General features: G+C 38.2%; 1 protein-coding gene across 2 annotated transcripts in view; it reads left to right on the top strand.

The window, feature by feature from the left end:
* The first annotated feature begins 451 nt into the window (after nucleotides 1-451).
* ABCD3 (ATP binding cassette subfamily D member 3) overlaps nucleotides 452-18,813 on the top strand; it is a 76,306-nt gene continuing 57,944 nt past the window's right edge. Inside the window, exon 1 of one of the 2 annotated variants that reach the window (XM_043876770.1) lies at nucleotides 452-882. In XM_043876770.1, coding sequence (XP_043732705.1) covers nucleotides 773-882 — 110 coding nt within the window. In that variant the 5' untranslated portion in view covers nucleotides 452-772. The remainder of the gene's footprint in view (nucleotides 883-18,813) is intronic. The other variant, XM_043876769.1, reaches the window with a different exon arrangement.

Here is an 18,813-nt window from a genome sequence, read left to right as displayed (position 1 = left end):
CACCCTGAGATTGCTCTATTCTTCTAGATTTCATTAAAAAAAAAAAAAAGTAGTGGTCTCCATCTACCAAACCGATATATAATCCCCTAGAGATGAAAATTTATGGTTTAGAAAACACTGGCTTGGAAAAAGACTTTTGATTTGTAGTCAGTTTTTCCACATTTCCGTACACCTCTGAGAGCTTCCTACAGTTGTTTTCCTCTAAAGGATTACTGCGCCCTCAGTTTTGTGTAAAGGATCTGTGATGGGGCCGGTCCCCTTCTTCCTGGCTCCTTTAAGAGGGTGGTAACTGCCCAACAGTGGAGGCGGAGGGGCAAGTCTCACCAAGCCCCTGGGGCAGTCCAGGGCGGCTTTTCCAGTTCTTGTGAAAGCCTTGTGCGTGTGCGCGCGCGGAGGTGGGGGTAAGGGCGAGACCGCGGGATACACAGAGGGCTTGTTAAGAGCGACCAGCGGCAAACTGAGCCTCAGGGGCGTCTCTGCGCTCGCGTGCTCGGCGAACCCAGGAGGGTAGGCGCGTGCGCAGAGCGCGTCCCGAGTCTGTTCTGGCCCCGGTGGCGCCTGCGCGCGCTCCCGCCGAGCCAAAGTCCGAGGTGGGCTCCGGCGCGCGGCCGGCGCGGCGGCGCGCGCCAGGGGGCGGTCCTGCGCGGTCGGCACCGCCCTCCCTCCGCGCGCTCCTCTCCTCCCAGTCTCCCTCGCGCTTCCTGCACTACGGTAGTCGCCGCCGCGTCCGCGTCCCCGATCCCTTCCCTGTCTCGCTTGTGCTGGCTGTGCCATGGCGGCCTTCAGCAAGTACCTGACCGTGCGAAACTCGTCGCTGGCGGGGGCCACGTTCCTGCTGCTTTGCCTGCTCCACAAGCGGCGCCGCGCCCTCGGCCTGCACGGGTAAGAAGGCCCGTGGCCGCGCCGCCTTCCCGGGCCCGAGCTGGTGCTCCCCGGGCGCTCTTCTCTTTCGCCCGGCGGACGATCCCCTTTGCCCCGCGGGGTCAAGTGGAGCCGGGACTGGCCGCGGGCGCTGCCAGGCTCCAATGTCAGGGTGTCCGGGTGTCCCGCGACGCGGGAGTTCTCCGTGCTCCCTACGCTCCGCCTGCCTGTCCAGCTGCCCACTCTGCCCCCGGGGGTGTGAATCTTTTTCTTGCACCCGCTAGCAAACCTGTGCCTCTGATCCGAGGAGTGCCCCCCGCCCCCATATCCTCCCCTTTTTACATCAACTCCATCACCTCCTTTTTTGGATCAACTTTCTGGGTGTGTTGTAGTTTTGCCATCTCATCTGTCAGTGGGTTTGCTTTGTGGACGATTCTGTGTGATTTGAGGATGGGGATTGGACGCACAGGCTGGAGGCTGTTGTTTAAGTCAGTGGGTGAGGTTTGGCATGAATCCTTAGTAGTTGCCGTTGAGAAGTCGCTAGGATGGTTCATGTGAACTATCCCGGATCCACTTGCAAAGTTGCTTTCTAAAGTGGTGTCCCTTTGGAGTTGGTCAGTGGACGCCCTGGCATTTCAGCCGAAAAGGCTGAATCTGTTCCGAGGTATTTGGAGGGCAAGGTTCCCTTTCTTGGCCCGCAGGTGGAAGGTGCAAGTGTGCTTTAGATAAGGGTTAGGAGCTCTATTGATTATACTCCGTTGCTTCTCCCTCGAGAATTTTGATGTTTAAATTTAACTTTGGGAGATTATAAGATTAGAGAAGGAAGAGAGAATTGAGTTACTTGTTGTGGGGTTATAGATATAATTTATTTGCTTCAGCAGATGAATGAGGAAAGGCTATGTCAAGCATGCCTGCCGGGAAAGTATTGAATCTTGGCACAGTGTTTTCATGCATTTTATCTCATTCATTTCTTTGGGCAGGTATTGTTGCCTTCTCTTTTGATTTGCCTATTATATCTGATTAGTAATAGACGTTGGTTTAAAACATTGACAAGTGGGCTTCCTTCCCTTGAAGTTCTTCCTAAACCTTCCCCTTTGCCTGATTTCTTTATCTTACTAAAGTCTGAAGCAGTGGCCCTTCTTTTCCTTCGTAAATCTGCTTAACAAAGTTGAAAATGATTGGCATCTTCATCAGAACAGAACAGAGCTTTTTCTTCTATCCAGTTTGCTTTTAAAATGACTTATTATGGAAAATGTATATAAACAAAATTTTAGATGAGACTATGCTTTCTGAGCTCCCAGTTGCAAATGGAAGTTATGCATTATCTGGGAATATGCCAGTAGAAAATATTGAATGTCGTAAAATAACTTTGAATTACATTTTTGTGGAGAAGTATTTCAGGGCATGGAACAGGTGTTTTATTATGGGAGAGGGGGATTTAAGGACTGCCCTAACAGCTCTGGCTTGCTTTTATGATTTTTTTTTTAAATAAAAACTTTGTTTTATTGTAGAATTACATAGTTGAAGAAAAGTACACATAAGTGTAGAGCTTGAAGAATTTTCACAAATGAAACTCACTCATGTAATCATCACCCAGATCTGCACCCAGTTAAGAACATTGTCAGCATCCCAGAAACACTCTCCAAGTCCTTCAAGTCCCTTCCAGTCACAGCTAAAGTAGTTCCTGATTAATAAGGCCATAGATAATTGAGTGAGGAAAAGTTTCAGCATAATCTGATGGGAAATAGTAGCAATAATAGCATAACAGTATAATATAATCTGGCTTATTAAATAATTTTGGGTGTTTATTCATTATTAATGTAAAATGCTCTATAGATCTCTTTCTGAGAAATTTTGTAAACTTTGGAGGGAATTAAACTATGCAGCAGTTAATTTACTAAACAAAAGATTCTTGTTAATCTTTTGCACTGGCAGTACAGTACTAAGGAAAATCTTTATTTTACACATTAAATAGTGTGGGAGGGGAATGCAAATTATGAGCAGATAAGCTTGAATTTTAAATTACAGAGATAAAATTGTTGGATTATTTTAAAGCCATGAAGAATGGTGTCAAATCTATCTTTGTAGATAATATACCTCCAGAATCATTTGGATATCTTTCAGTTGCCGTCTTTGGCATCATAGTGTTGTAGCCACTCGTTCCGGCAAACAGACTCACTCAGAAGGACAGTGCAGATAGTGGAGTGCAGTTTTTACACTGGCGGGCCCAAGGCAGAGTCTTCTCTTAGCCAAGGACCCTGACCAGTTTTTGTGAAAACCTTATATACCCTTAAGTATACGTATCCAAACCCACCTCCCCAAATTCCCTGAAACTAGTCTGAAAAAAGGAAAGGAAAGATACAGTCAAAGTTAATCCGTGATTCATATGCCTTAAGCCTAGGTAGTTAACAGTGGACAATTATCAATAGGCCTGTGGCCATAGCCCAATAAGCATAATAAAATTTATGATTCTATTTGGTTACACACATAATTAGGGTATTCTTTTAGGCCACGGAGAGTCTAGGTACGAGCCCTGGGGCTCTTCTGTCCCGGGGACCTGGTTTTCCAGTTGGTTTGTGGTTTCCACAGATACTGGGCATGTAGCTCAAAGTCCACAGTCCGGCCCAAGATGGAGTCCTGCTTTCAAGATGGAGCCTGTTCTGTCTGTTTCCTCCTTCAATAGTTTGAAGATTAGAACATTCTAACTTTATATTTTACTGGCTTTTTGGGTATCTTTGGTAACAGGGCTAATTAACTTTACTATGGTGGTCTGCAGTCCATGGGGTCGCACAGAGTCGGACATGACTGAAGCGACTTAGCAGCAGCATAGTGCCTAATTAAGGAAATTGTGACTGCTTGACCTTTAATAGCTTGTCTGTGCTATTAACAAATTTGTCGTAGAAGATAGTCCTTAGAACCAGATAGGTAATAAAGATAGTAAAATCACTTTAAAAGATAGAACATTACATTATTCCAGACATTGGGAGAATGAGTAATTTTAATCTTCTGGGTAGTTTTTTAGTTATATATGATTTGACTGGGAGAAATATACTTTTATTACAGAAAACCTCACACGCTTTTGAAGTAAGCAGAATAATTTTGTGGACCCCCATACACTCTACACAAAAAGTACCATCAACATTCTACCATTCTTGTTTCATCTATAGCTCCTTGCTCCCTACCCCTTATTTTTTAAAGATTTTTAGGTAAAATTTGTATATGTTGAGCTATACACATCCTGTGTATTTTTAAAATAAATAGATGCAACAGTTTAACACATTCCTTTCATAAAATTAGAACATTTTCATCTCCCCAGAAAGCTCCCTTGTTCTATATGACCACTGTACTAACTTTTTCACCCTAGTTTTGATTAGTCATACATCTTATTTGTTTATTATTTATATGGGGAATAGTGGAATCATTTTATTCATGGATATAGGAGACCCATGTATTCAATTCAAAGGAATTATCTGTTTCATAATGTATTACCATGCTAGGTACTGTGAGATGGAGGTGTTTGTATGTATGTGTCACACATACATTAAAAAATATATGTCATCTTTAAGTGTGAATTAATTAAAAATGTAAGATGATGACAATGCGGTGTACAGACAGTCAGGCCTTAGAAACTTCTGAAAGAAGAGAGTAATATGGTTGGGAAGAATTAGGGAAGGTTTTATGAAGGATATGAGCTAAGCCTAGAATGAGGATAGGAATGAATGACTGGAAATAAATTGAATGTTAACAGAAGCCTTTATCAGATTTTTGTTGCATTTTATGAGGCATGGTCATGCTCTTTCAGTCCGTTGTCCACTGCCATGAGAGCTCTTTTTAAGAAACACAGATATGGTCATGTTATTTCTTCATTCAACTCTTTCAGCTATTCTAAAATACAGAATTCTTAGCATGAGAGAATGGTGTTCATGATCTGGTCCTTTACTACTTACTCTGCCAGCCATATAGAATTAACAGTCTCTGAGCGGGATGGGCTCTGCCCAGCCGTTGCAGTCTAATTGTAATCATTCTCATCCCCACCACTTCTTCCCACCCTTTGATGTTTATTTTCCTTCATGACTCAGTTCAGTTAGCACTTTCATTTAAATATCGTCTGTCTTTTCCTGATCTCCAAACTGATGTCCTCTGCGCACATGCTGCTCTAAGCATTCCTCTGCTCTATATTGTACCAGTTTATTTTCTTGGCTTCTGCCTGCATCAGACTGTGAGTTTCTGGAGGCTATGGACTGAGTCATCTTTACATTCCTATTTTGCATATGTCACAGGATAGACATTCAGAAGCATTTATAGGATGGACAAGTGATACAGGATGGTTGAAGACTTTTTAAGGATAATTGACAGGCAGTTGGAGATGGGGTACTAGCACAAACATGAGTTAAAGGCATTATCTTCAGAGAAGTGATAGTTGTGTGCCTGAGATTATGTAACAGGAACTGGGGGTAGGGGAGGGTAGGAAATCAGTGGGCCAGTTTTAGAAGGCAAGGAAGGGACCAGTCAACATTGCTAAACTGTTTTATGATCTTAAAAAAAAAAACAACAACAAAGAACAGAAGCAGAACAAAGCAGTTTTCTTTCTCTTCCCATGAATGCTTGTCAAAGTTCAGATTTCTCATCCTGGATTTCAGAATCTGCCTTTATCTGGTCTCACCTTACCTGGCTAATCTTTTATTCCATTACCTGCCAGCAACTACTGTGTTCCAAATAGACCAGTTTCTGCACTGTTTTCTGAACAGGCCACACTGCTTCTTGGCTTTGGAGCCTTATTCATGATTTAGCCGTACCTGGAATATCTCTTCCTATATTCTCTGTTCTTCAACTCTTATCCTTTGAAGGTTAGGTCAGGGTCACCTTTTCCATGAAGTGTTTTTAAACAAATAAGCATCCCCCTTTAGTCTTAGGAACTGTGTGTTTAGGTACTTTTTTTGTTTCATCTATTAATTGTTTGACTGAGTGTGATCTAGTTGTTGGCCATCAAAGTGTAGGCATGTCCACCAGCTTATGGGGTGGTCCTTTGTCTTTTTCAAAGCCCCAGTCTGTAGATGGTAGGAATAGCCAAATGTTTCTGAAGAGTTTCAGAAAGTTGTGTTTTTCTTAATCATGACTTGCTTCACTTCCATGTTTCTGCTCTATTTTAGATTCTACTTATATCTTGTCTCTTGAGCCTGTCATTTTGGTATCTGCCTTGATTCCTCCAAATTCACAAATCAGGTTTTGTTGTAGAGGTTTTTGAAAATTTGGAAGAAGTGGCAGGGATTATATCACAACATGTTGTTGTTGTTTAGTCACTCAGTTGTGTCTGACTCTTTTGCAGCCCCATGCATTGTAGCCTGCTTGGCTTCTCTGTCCATGGAATTTCCCAGGCAAGAATACTGGAGCGCTCTTCTCCAGGGGATCTTCCCAGCCGAGGGATCGAGCTCAGGTCACCTGCATTGCAGGCGGATTCTTTACTTCTGAGCCATCGGGGAAGCACCATATCACTACACAGAGAACAGCTTAAAATGGAGAAGTTCTTTTATTTACAAGTTTCTTGGACATTCCCATATGGGGGCAACCCCTATAACATCCACTCTCGTGGTTCACCCTAAGGGTCTCATTCCCCCTGTTGGAAATTTATTAGCTTTGTTGGGTGCTCTAGGGGTTGGCCGAGTATGGATCCTCAGAATAAAAAGGAGATGCTTAAGTAGCTATAGGTGAAGAAGACCTCAAAGGATTTGCCAGGAAAGCAGCTATATACAGAAACCAACTGATGCAGTTTGTCTTCTCAGAACTGTGTAGCTGTCTGTGGTATGCTTCAGGTAACTGGGTACAGACTGCTTAATGAATTACGTGTCTCAGTTTTTGGTACATTAGCACCATTGGCCAAGCAGTCTATTTTAGGGCTTTTGCTATTGCCGTTCCCCTGCCTGGAATTCTCTTTCCCCATTTATCACTACTGTTTTCTCTCCCATTTTTCAGTCAGTTAGCAGATGTCTTCTCAGTGAGACCCTCCACTGGCCCTTAGTGTAAAATTGCATCTTTCACATACATACTCACTGCCCACTTTCTTGGCTCTTATTTTTCTCCGTAGCACTTAGCACTGTCAATTGCTTATTTAATTTACATATTAACTTACTTATTGTGTCTCTGCTGCTGGGATGTAAGTTCCATGAGGGCAGGAAATTTTTGTCTGTTTTGTTCATTATTATAACTCCAGTAGCTAGAGCTATGGCTGGCATATAATAGGCACTCAAAAAAGTTTGTTAGATGACTACCTCTGAAATGCTCATTTCTTAGAGCTGTAGTTACTATTGTTTTAAATAACAGTTTTTTTCTTGCTACAAATGTAAATGTTGTCTCCTTAAGTATATTATGAACTCTTTAGGAGCTGGGCCCCTTCTATATGCATGAAGGGATATAAGACAGCATATCTTAGAAATTTATAAAAATAGTATCATTATTATTATATCTTATAACCTGCTTTTGAAAGTTAGCAATAGAGTGAAAAAATTAAAAACAGTTCAAGAAAATTGAAAATCATGTATAATGTCATCACCATAATATATACATTGTTTTATTTGTATTACCTTTATTTATATGCATAAATTTTTACATAGCTGAATGCATGCTTTGCTATTTTCATTTTAAAGCATAGACATCATTCTTGTGTTTTTACATGAACCTCATTACTATATTTTAAAAGAAATATATAAATACTCCTTTGTGTGACTATATCATAATTTATTTTACACTTAAATATTGGATATCTAGATTGCTTCTGTAATTTTTATGGACAATACTATATATATTTGTGAGTGAACATTTCTCTCTCTGCTGAATTATTTCCTTGGAATAATTGCCAGAAATAGGATTAATGAAGGAAACTTATAAGTTTTCCTTAGTATAGTTTATACCTTTCCTTTTCCAGAAAAGGTGTAAACATTCTGGAGCTACACAAATTCTACATATTACTTTTTAAGCATTGTGCCATAGAATACTATGAATGAGTGCTAATTTAATTCTCTAATCATTAAGGGATATTAGAATTTTTTTGGTAGGGGGATTATTTTAGAGGGGTAAAATAATGTTGCAGACTTATTTTAATTTGCATGAATGCATATTTTTACATGTGAAACATCTTTATTATGGAGACACTTGGCGTAGTATAAAACAGTCACTGGGGTTAGATACAGGTTCAGGTTTTTATTCAACTGTCTGCTAGACCTGTGATCTTGGTCAACTACTCAACTTCTTTGAGCCTCACTTTTTTTATCTGTAGAACATGAATAATAATATTTACTTAACTCAGTAGTTGTGAGGATTAAATGAGAAAATGTCCTAACTCAGTAGCTGGAACAAAGTTCAGTGGATAAAAAATAACTTTAACTTTCCCTTTGCCGCTAACAGACAGCAAAACATCCCATTGTTAGGTTCTCAATAATTATTGAGCCTTCCTAAAAGTTTTCCTCACAAAAAAAATATGCCCACAAAAATCTCCCTAAAGAAACCTTTTGAATCAGAGTTGGAAAGTATTTAAGTTACTTTTATGTGACATGGTTTCAGGCCTTTGTGTTTTTTCAGTTGTTGCTTCCTGAATATGATACTATTTTTCTCAGTCCCTTAAAGAGGAGGTCTGAAACTGAATTCATTATTCTAAGTGTGGTCTGATAGAGTGGAATAGGTTGTTACCTGCTTTGTAGATCCAAAACATTTGTTAAAATAGATGAAGTTGCATTCATTATTGTGGCAGTAAGTATTCTTTACTCATATTTTAGCTTTCACAATTGTTTCCCTCCTTTCCCCTTCTCAACTTGCTGGTTTGATTTTTTTTTAAACCTGGGTATGGGTATTTACAAGTTATCTTTTGGCATGTTACTTCCTCCTAAATTTTTTTCATCCTGAACATTTAATTAGTATTCCTTCTGTATATTTTGTCAGTAAATTAAGTTATTGGATAGGACTAAGTATAGAACAATATATTTATAGCACTATAACCTTTCTTTTAAATGATACCCTTTGGGTGTTGGTTCTCATCTTTAACCTGGTACCTTTCACACGTTTTCTTCTAGTGATGATTTGGCCCTCTGACAATAGGGCTAGGCATCGGGGTCAGTCAGAGTCCTTCCTACTCTGTGATGTTTCTGCTGGAGTCACTGGTGAAGGGTCTTTCTTTTTTGGTCATAGATGATGAATATCACCACATTCTACTCTGCTGCAATAAAATATAAACTGAAATTATTATTATTATTATTTTTGGCCACACTACATGGCCTGCAGGATCTTAGTCCCCTGACTAGAGATCAGACCTGTGCCCCTGAAGTGGAAATGCAGAATCCTAACCACTGGACCACCAGGGAATTCACTAAACTGGAATTGTGAAGAAGAGATAGGCACTCTTTGTAATTTTCTTTATAGAGTTATATATGCCAAATTAAGTTTTATTCAAAATGGGTAGTGTATTTCTCTATTGTTATTTTTTTGGGAATGATTCTTTACAGAATGTTAGAGATGTTTAAAAATGACATTTGTAGTCGTTTCTACAAAAAATTAGGCATAAGGCCCTTGGTTAAGAATATGGCTTTTATCATAACATTCTTTTTATGAGGAAATAACTTTTGTTTTAGGCATTTCTGTCAGGAATATAACCTTCCATAGCATTAGGATAAAATGCTATGGTTGGATAAAATGCTATTGGTTGTTCCCAATAGTTGTGGGAACTATTAATGCATATGTAAAATAGTTTGAAGTCCTGCTAGGTGAAACTAGTAAGTGTGCTAAAGGTGTTTTTTTTTTTTTTTTTTAAAACATTCATTCGTTGTCCTTTGGATAATTAGCAGTCCTAAATGAATGCAGTTAATAAAGTATAAAATTGAAAATAAAGCTCATCAAAGCATTCAGCTATATTGATTGATATCTGTGAATCACCGCTATAATGATACTATAATAATAGAAATAAATGTGAGTTATATGATTTATTCTCTGCTTAAGAAGTTATCTATTGGCATTAAAAATAAATCAGTTATGTGGAAGGCATTATTATGCATATCTTCAACTTGCTTGTAAAAAATGCTTCATAATAATTTGTGTCAAGCTCAATCTTCTGACTCTAAATTCAGTGTCACTGTCATTCTCTCCTCATTGTATCTTAGAAGTGAACTCAGGGTATAGCAGAAGAAGGAACTGAGGTACGTCAGATCTTTTCCTCATTTCAGAACACGGACTGGAGGAGTAGGTTGGCGTGGGAATCAGGGAACCACTCGAAGAAAGGAGCCCAAAGATCATGCACCAAGTCCTGAAACGTTGCGTGCCTGCTACTTGTTAGATGCTGGGTGTATCAGTCCAGTCGCTCAGTTGTGTTCGACTCTCTGTGACCGCGTGGGCTGCAGCACGCCAGGCCTCCCTGTCCGTCACCAACTCCTGGAGCTCACTCAAACTCATGTCCATCGAGTCGGAGATGTCAGCCAGCCATCTCATCCTCTGTCGTCCTGGGTTTATAGAGATGAATAAAAGCTCCTGTTCTCAAGAGTTGGGGGATATGATACAAGTCTGTACCTTCATTCAACACTTAGTGCCAGGTACTGAGGACACACAGTAGTAAATGAGAGAGGTTTGTTTCCTAGATGGATCCTCAGTGGGAGAAGACCTATTTCATTTTAGTTTTGTATTGGGCACTTGGGAAGATTAAAAATTGAACTAGAATTTTTGCTGTTAAGAAACTCACAAACTATTGAAAGAATCCTGTGTCTTAACATTTCACACTGAATTTCTAGTTTAAAACATCTGGTATATTTTATTTAAAATATTATTTTTCCATTTACCTGTAAATACAGTTTTGTTGTATCAGGAAATTATGTTTAAAGTGTTTTCAACTTTTCAACGTTTTAAACATTTACTTTCCCCTGAAGTAATGCCCAAGATGTGCTTTTTAGGAAGCAAGTGTCAGAGAATCAATGAAATGATCCCCATTTTTAATATATCAGATTACTTCCAGTTTAACTATTGATGGGTGAATACATTTCTCTGTGTATTTTATCACTGGCTCAACAAAACAGCACTTCCCCATTACTGAAGAAAGTTTCAGTGTTGGAGAAAATAAAACATTGATCCAGCACATTCTACTGAATGCTTGTTATACGTCACTAGTCTAGGTAAGTACTGAGATACCAAATTGATGAACATTATTTCTGACGTCAGTCTTATGGAAATGCAAATACATAGAAAACTTTTATTGTACAAATCAATATCACTAGACATTTGGTCTAATAATAATTCTGTGGGAGGTAGCTCTGAGCTGAGAATGTTTGATTGTTTTGGTTGTTACCTGGGGAGGTTTCACTCTTGTACCTGATCTTAAGAGATAAGGAGTAAAAGGCATTCCAGGTAGGGAAAGTAGCATGAGCAAAGGCATGGTGTTGGTGGAATTATGATTCGAGAAGAAGGAATTTCAAGACACAAAGCTGGTAACATTACTATTAACTGTTTATTGAGCACTTGTCATTATTACAGGTTTAAATATTTTGCATTTATTCCTTACAACAGTCTTTTGAGATAGTTGCTTTATTATCTTTATTTTATTGGGGAGTAATCAGAAAGGTAAAAATGACCCCTGATGATAAGAGTTCTTATGATTGAATTAGCCATGTAGAGGGTAAAAGACAGAGTAAAACATTTATATCAGTCCTTCAGATTGACTTAGATTTGTAACCAAGCAAGGCCTCATATGCCCATTGACACAGAAAGTCAGACTCTTGACAGCAGATGTTTTCAGCCAAGTAAGGGTTTATTGCAAGGGGCCAGGCCGGGGAGTGAGAGACTGTCCTCAGATCCATCTTGTTTTTTGAGTTGGAGATTGTTTTAAAGGGGAAGAACAAAGAGGATGGGCCGAATCATCATCTGTGACATTTCTTAATCATAGTTTTGGGAGTTAGGATGTTTTAGTTTAGGAGTCCCAGACCAGGTGGTCCATGGCTTGGGGGTCTGTTAGCTCATCTTGCCCTGGAGAAACAACCTGGGTTAGTATATTAATGATGATAACAGACTAGCGATTTTAGTACATTAACGATGTTATCGACACCAGCAGATTTAGTCATCTGACTGGTTGATTAGTGTTCAGTTAGCACAGGATTGAAGTCAAAGGGAACAAGAAAAGGAGTAAAGAATTGGATAGAGAGATTAATCATAAACTCAGTAAGGGACCTTAGATTCAAAAGAACAGCCAAGAATCATTGGGGGTGGGGTGGGGAGGGGAAAGAATTATTCAGGTGTTAAAAAGAAGTCTTACGTTGAATTCAAACTGAAGTTAATTGTTACATTAACAATTTTATCATAGTACATTAATATCGAAGTATTATAATCATTGGAGGAGGTAGTGGTAACCCACTCCAGTATTTTGCCAGGAAAATCCCATGGACAGAGGAGCCTTGTGAGCTACAGTCCATGAGGTCGCAAAAGAGTGGGACACATCTGGGCACTGAGCACATTATAGTTATGGTGAAATACTGTTTAAGGTCTTTAAAGCTTTTTTATTGTACATTATACAACAAAATGTAGAAAAAGTATGTGAAATACATATATGAATTAATGTCTTTTTTTTTTGTAACTAGCACCCAGGTCAAGAAATATCTTGGCCATCCACCCAGAAGCCTTCCACTTGGCCCTTCCTAATCACAGCCCCTTCCCTCTATAGTCCTGACTTCTCTGGTAATGGCATCTTTGTATTTCTTTATAATTTTTATCATCCAAATCTACACTCCTGAGCACTGTAATTTAATTGTGTTTGTGGGGTTTTTTTGTTCAAATGTCTCTTAACCTCTGTGTCCCCATGCTCTTTCTCTTTCCCTTTTCTTTAGACGTCTCTGGTGGCTCAGACGGTAAAGCGTCTGTCTACAATGCAGACCTAGGTTTGATCCCTGGGTCGGGAAGATCCCCTGGAGAAGGAAACGGCAACCCACTCCAGTACTCTTGCCTAGAAAATCCCATGGACCAAGGAGCTTGGTGCAGGCTACTGTCCATGGGGTCGCAAAGAGTCGGGCACAACTGAGCGACTTCACTTCCTTTCTTTTCTTTTCTTTATTATAGTTTATTTGTTGAAGCAACCAGATATTTTCATCTATACAGATTTGGTAATCTGGATTATGCCAGTTGTGTCATTTTTCCTCATTCTCTGTATTTCCTCTAAATTGGTAGTTGAATCGAAGAGCTTGACCAAGTTTAGATTTTGTTCTTTGGACAAGAATGCTTCCTAGGTGTTGATGTGGTATAGTCTCTGTTGCAAGGTATATAATGTCTGGTTGTTTCTCTTTTTGTAATTTGAGCAGCCATTGATATTTGATGCCTAGAACAATGAGCTTATTATTAGGGTTTACAAAATGGTGATATTTGAATTGTTATTACTTCATTTGTAAGGTGGAATGCTTCCATAAAAAGAAACTTTTCCTCATCTGTTTGGTTATCCAGTGACACAGTTCAGTTAGGAAAGGCAGGATAGATGTTTTCTTCTTTATTAGTTTTTAAAATAATACAGTTTTGTATGACAAAAAAAAATAAAAAAATAAAATAATACAGTTTGTATGGCAGAAACCAACACACCATGGTAAAGCAATTTTCCTCCAATTAAAAAAAAATATTAGTTTCTTATTATTCTCCAAAGGTGATCAGTGCATGTTTCATAAGTGTCCTTATGAATTTATTGATTTCCTCCTTGAAAAGTAGAATTTAATACTCTGTTTTAGATGCTTTGGAGGAACCTTTATGAATGCAGTGAATGTTCTATGAAATGTGCCTCAGTTATCAACTATTGCATTGGCATCATTTCTGTTTAAATTTTAGAATCAGCATGTTGGGATATTGATGATAATTTCGTCTCATTTATAGATTAATTTCTAATACTGGTTATATTGCCCTTGCCTTTTTTTGATCAATCTTGCTATGATTGTAAAATGTGTCCGTTTTTTTTAAAAATTGACTCTTAGTTTTGCTTTACCTCTATTGTCTTTTGTTTCATTATTTGCTTTCATCTGAATCCTTTTATTTATATTTTCTTCAGTTAATTTTGTTCTTTTTCAAATGTTCAGATAAATAATGAATTTTCAGTCTTTTCTAATGTATGCATTTAAGGTTATAAAGTTCTCTAAGCACTTTTTCATTGCATCCCACAGGTTTTTTGATATGTAAACTCTTACTTTGTAAACATATCATTTGATGTATATGTCAATCATTTCAAATATTTAAAAAAATTTCTTAGACCCATGGCTTTCCACAAGAGAAAGTGAGTCTCTTTATGTCAGTTGTAACACAGCATCCCAGCAGTTATTTCTGAGTGGCTGCGTAGTTCTTTTGCTAGGTTTGCCTAGCTTCCCTTATGAGCTGTATCTAGTAGAGGACTGGCAGTGCTTTGTGGTTCGTATCTGGTAGCTGGTGCTGGCTGGTGGCTGGGATGCCCCAGTTTTCATCTTAGTGACTTTGTATCTTTCAGCAGGCTCTTCAGTTGCTCAGATGGTAGTCTCAGGTCAGCATTCTGAGAAGTCAAGGTGAAAGCAGAAAGGCTTCCACACGTTCTGTTTACTAGAGCAAGTCACAAGCCTGGCCTAGATTCAAGGATGGGAGAAGATTCCTCCATTTTAGGAATTTGTCTCAGATTTAGATTTAGGAATTTAATCTACCACAATTTACAAACCCCTAAATGGTTTTTCTTGTATTTTTCTTTTTGCTGTTAATTACCAGAAAAATTGCTTTGTGGTTAGAGGACTGATTTGTTTTTTCATCATTTTGTTTTTACCTTTTTTAGTTGTTTGGAAGTTATTCTCTATTTAAATTTTTTAAAAAATTTTTACTGATTACCCTAGAGATTTTGACATCTGCTTACCTTTTCAAGTCTAAACATTAATCAATGAGAAATACTTCGTTATCCTTCCAGGCAGTAAAAGGACTTCAGAGCAGCGACACCATTAACTTTACCCCTGATTTAGATGCCATTTGTTGTCTTTGTTGTTGTTGTTTTTTAGTACTATAAGACATTATGTTGTTGTTTTATATAATATTCACTTAGAGGTAATTATATATTTGCCATATTTGCTTTCCATTCCATCTTGCAGTCTGTGCCTTCCAGCCGGAATCAGCCCTCCTCTTCCTGTAATATGTCCTTTAGAAATTCCTTTAGTACAAGTCTGCTCCTGATGAAGCCTCTCCATGTTGTCGGGTAATGTCTTCATTTGCCTTCATTCATGTCAGTGTCTTTTTTCCATGAATGTTTAAGTGTAGATTGGTGGCAATTTTCTTTCTGTACATTGAAGATTTGATTCCGTCATTTTCTGGTTTCCTGTATTAATGTTGAGAGGTCACCTGTCAGTTTGTAACTGTTGCTCCTTTGAAGGTAATTATTCTTTTTTTCTCCTGTAGCAGTTTTAAAGAATTTATATTTGTCTTTGGTTTTCTGAAGCTCACTATAATTTGGTTAAGTGTGGATTTATTTTTTATCTATCTTGCTTAGGATTCACAGGCCTCTTAACTTTTGTGGATTGATGTCTTTCTTCCATTTTGGAACATTCTCAGCCTTTATCTGAGATCTATTGAACCAATTGATTAGATATTTAATTTTAATTGTTGTATTTTTTATTTTTAAGAATTCCATTTGGTTTTAAGTCTGTGTAGTTTTTTATTATTTCCTTGTTTTGGTAGATATCTTTGTTTTATTTTATTTCATTAAACACAGTCTGCGTTGTCTTATAGGATATGTTTGGAAATTCAAGTATCAGAAATCTTTTTAGGTCTGCTTCTGTCTTCTCTAATTTCTGCTAGTGCTTGGTTATGGAGTTTAGTTTCCTGTGTGCTTGGTTATTTTTGATTATAATCTGGACATGTTATTTAAAATTATTTGTAGGAATAATTTTGAGGCTTATAGTAAACATACTTTCATTTTAAGAGGAACGTTTGCTTCTTAAAGTGCCTAGGAGCAGTGTTAGTTTAGTTAGGGAACAACTTAAACCAAATTTCTTAAAAGAACGTACTAAAATTTTTAATACAGTATCTTAAGCAGATGCTAGACTCACATTTCAGTTTTCATAGTTTTGTTTCCCAAAGGAGTTATATCATTAAATATTCACATTATTGTCATGTTATTGTTGTTTAGTGGCTAAGTCGAGTCCATTGTCATGTTAATTCCCTTAAAATTAACATCTCTACTTTTGAACTTCAAGTCTCAACTTAAAAAAAATTATATTCTGGACAATTCCATATAGTTATCTTATTGGAACCTGAAAATTAGCACATTCACATTATTATTTCCCTGAATGCTTCTGTGATGATTCTTTATTGTGGTAAATAGAAACACTGTCCTCAGGTCACTCAAGGTGTAAACTATTTGTGAGGCAAGAGTTAAAATGATCTTTGCCTTTCAGGGCATAAGTTTGGAGCTAATACCTCTAGTATCTTTACATGATTCTTTCAATCTTTGTTCTTCTAAGATTCTTTCTAATCTTTGTTTCCATATTTAGTTAGGCCTTAGCTCTTGTCTGTTCCCTCACCCTATTATTTCTAGCATTTTTTTTTTTGCATCTTTCTTTCCATTTCCTTAGCCACCACCTTTGTTCAGCTCTTCATTATTTCTGATCCCTGATTGACCATGGTTGTGTGTGTGCACGTGTACTTCCCCCAAAACCACCCCCCGTCCCCTGCCTTACAGACATGCTGTGTTTGATATGGCTCTGGAAGTGAATTGGGAGAGAATAGAAATGACAAGGAAGATCCTTTTTAGAAAGCAGGTGGGAAAATTGTTGGTATATGAGAAATTTCCATAGCCTGAATTGAAGTCGGGGCAATAGAGGAAGAGGAGAACGTGGAGGGAGATTGAATAAAAAGAGTGTGCGGAAGGGAGATTACCTAAGAATCATCCTCAAGTTTGTGGCTGGGGTTGGGTAGAAAAAAGTACATTCACTGAGTTAGGGTCCATTTCAGTATGAGAAAATGGAAGGTAGATTTGGGGTGGAACGGTAAGTTCAGACATAAAAATACATGGAAAGTTTGAAGTAGTTTCAGTAGATACAAGTACAAATACCCTGAAAAATGGATATTCAAGTCAGGAGCTCAGGAAAGATGAGGGAACTAGAGGTTTGGGGAATCTTTATAGAGTACAGGTGATAGCTGATATCATGGTTTTGACTGAGGTGTTCTAGAGTGGTATCTCTTGGCCCTAATGAATCTAATGATTCTGATAATTTTTTAATTTTGTGTTTTCATTTTAGTGATGTTATAAATAAAAGAATATATCCACCTTCTGGGTCACCTGAATGACTACTATTGCAGATTTTTGTGTCTCTGTTTGTGTTTGAATGGTTGTTTAATTGTCTCCGAAGAGACCACATGTAAACGGTAAACAGACCTGCTGCATTAGAACCTGTATTAGGTTGACATGTAGTAATGTAAAACTAAGAAAATCATTTTCAGCTTTTGCATTCATGTTGTTCAGTCACTAAGTTGTGTCCGACTCTGCCAACCCATGGCCTGTAGCACATTAGACTCCCTTGTCCTCCACTCTCTCCTGGACTTTGCTCAAATTCATGTCCATTGAGTCAGTGATGCTATCTAACCATCTCATCCTCCGTTGCCTCCTTCTCCTCCTGCCCTCAGTCTTTCTCAGCATCAGTGAGTTGGCTCTTTGCCTCAGGTGGCCCAAGTGTTGGAGCTTCAGTGTCAGCCCTTCCATTGAGTATTCAGGGTTGATTTCCTTTAGGATTGACTGGTTTGATCTCCTTGCAATACAAGGGACTCTCACAGATCTTCTCTAGCACCACATTTCGAAACCATCAAGTCTTTATATTTGTACTGAATTTTTTTGCTGTTAAAAGTTTCTTTTGTAGAGATAATTAGATGTGAAACTTGTCTTCATAGAATTTTTAAGTAACTGAACTCTTACTATAATGAAGCTTTGGATTTAAATAATGAAAAAGACATAGAGCAACTGAGCAGTGTATTACTGTAACTGTCATAAACTGATAAAAGCACATAGGGCTTTCATGTAGGTGATGTGTTGAGGGCAAGGGAAGGCTTCATAAGATGTCATGGTACACACTGAATAAGATATTTTATGAAAGCTTGGAGGGAGAAAAGTGATGGCAGAGTGGACTGATCATGTGACCTGTTGTGGGTGTGTATATGTATATGCTTGTGTGGGTGGATATATGTGTGTATATATATGTGTATATATGTTTTACTTATGCAGAATTCTCTTTTTGTGAGCAGTTATATTACATGAATCCCTGTTTATCTCTATAAATACCGATTTGTAATATTTATTTGCAATAAGACTTATGATATTTTCTCTATTTTTTGATATTTAGAATTTTGGGGGGGATATAGTAATAAGTTGATTGTCTCATTAGCATTAATAAAGCAGTGATTTAAAACCCGTTCATTGTTTACAGAGGAAAAATAATATTATTAAAAACTCTCGGCTGCTAACTAGCATATGCAACACATGAATCATTGCTTCTACTCTTTTATCCCAGCACTGGTGATGAGTTGTAGCGGTGCTGTCTCACCTATCACTTTAAATGAACAGTGATTCCATTTTTATTGGCTTTAGTTTTTGCTTGTTTTTAAGTGATACATTTTATTTTGTGAACGTAGAGGAGCTGTAAAGGAAAGGAATATATTCAGCTGACTCTTGAACAACATGGGTTTGAACTGCGACAGTTTGCATACGTGTGGATTTTTTTCATTAAATACTCACTTCAGTACTACACAATCCTTGGTTGACTCCAAGGATCTGGAACCTCAGATATGGAGGGCCTACTGTACAGTTATAAGTGAATTTTCAGCTTCACGGAGGATCAGTGCTCCTAAACGTCATGTCAAGGGTCAGTTGTACTTAACTTTATGCTTACACATATTTAAGGAAGAACCAACTTAAGGCAATGCTGAAGTCTGTAAGAAGTTTTTTTTCCTTCAGGACAGGTTAAAGTCTAG

The sequence above is a fragment of the Cervus elaphus genome, chromosome 20 (assembly GCF_910594005.1).
Source record: "Cervus elaphus chromosome 20, mCerEla1.1, whole genome shotgun sequence".
Taxonomy (NCBI): Eukaryota; Metazoa; Chordata; class Mammalia; order Artiodactyla; family Cervidae; genus Cervus; species Cervus elaphus.
The sequence above is the reverse complement of the archived record's forward strand: the minus strand, read 5'-3'. Positions and strand labels throughout refer to the sequence as shown.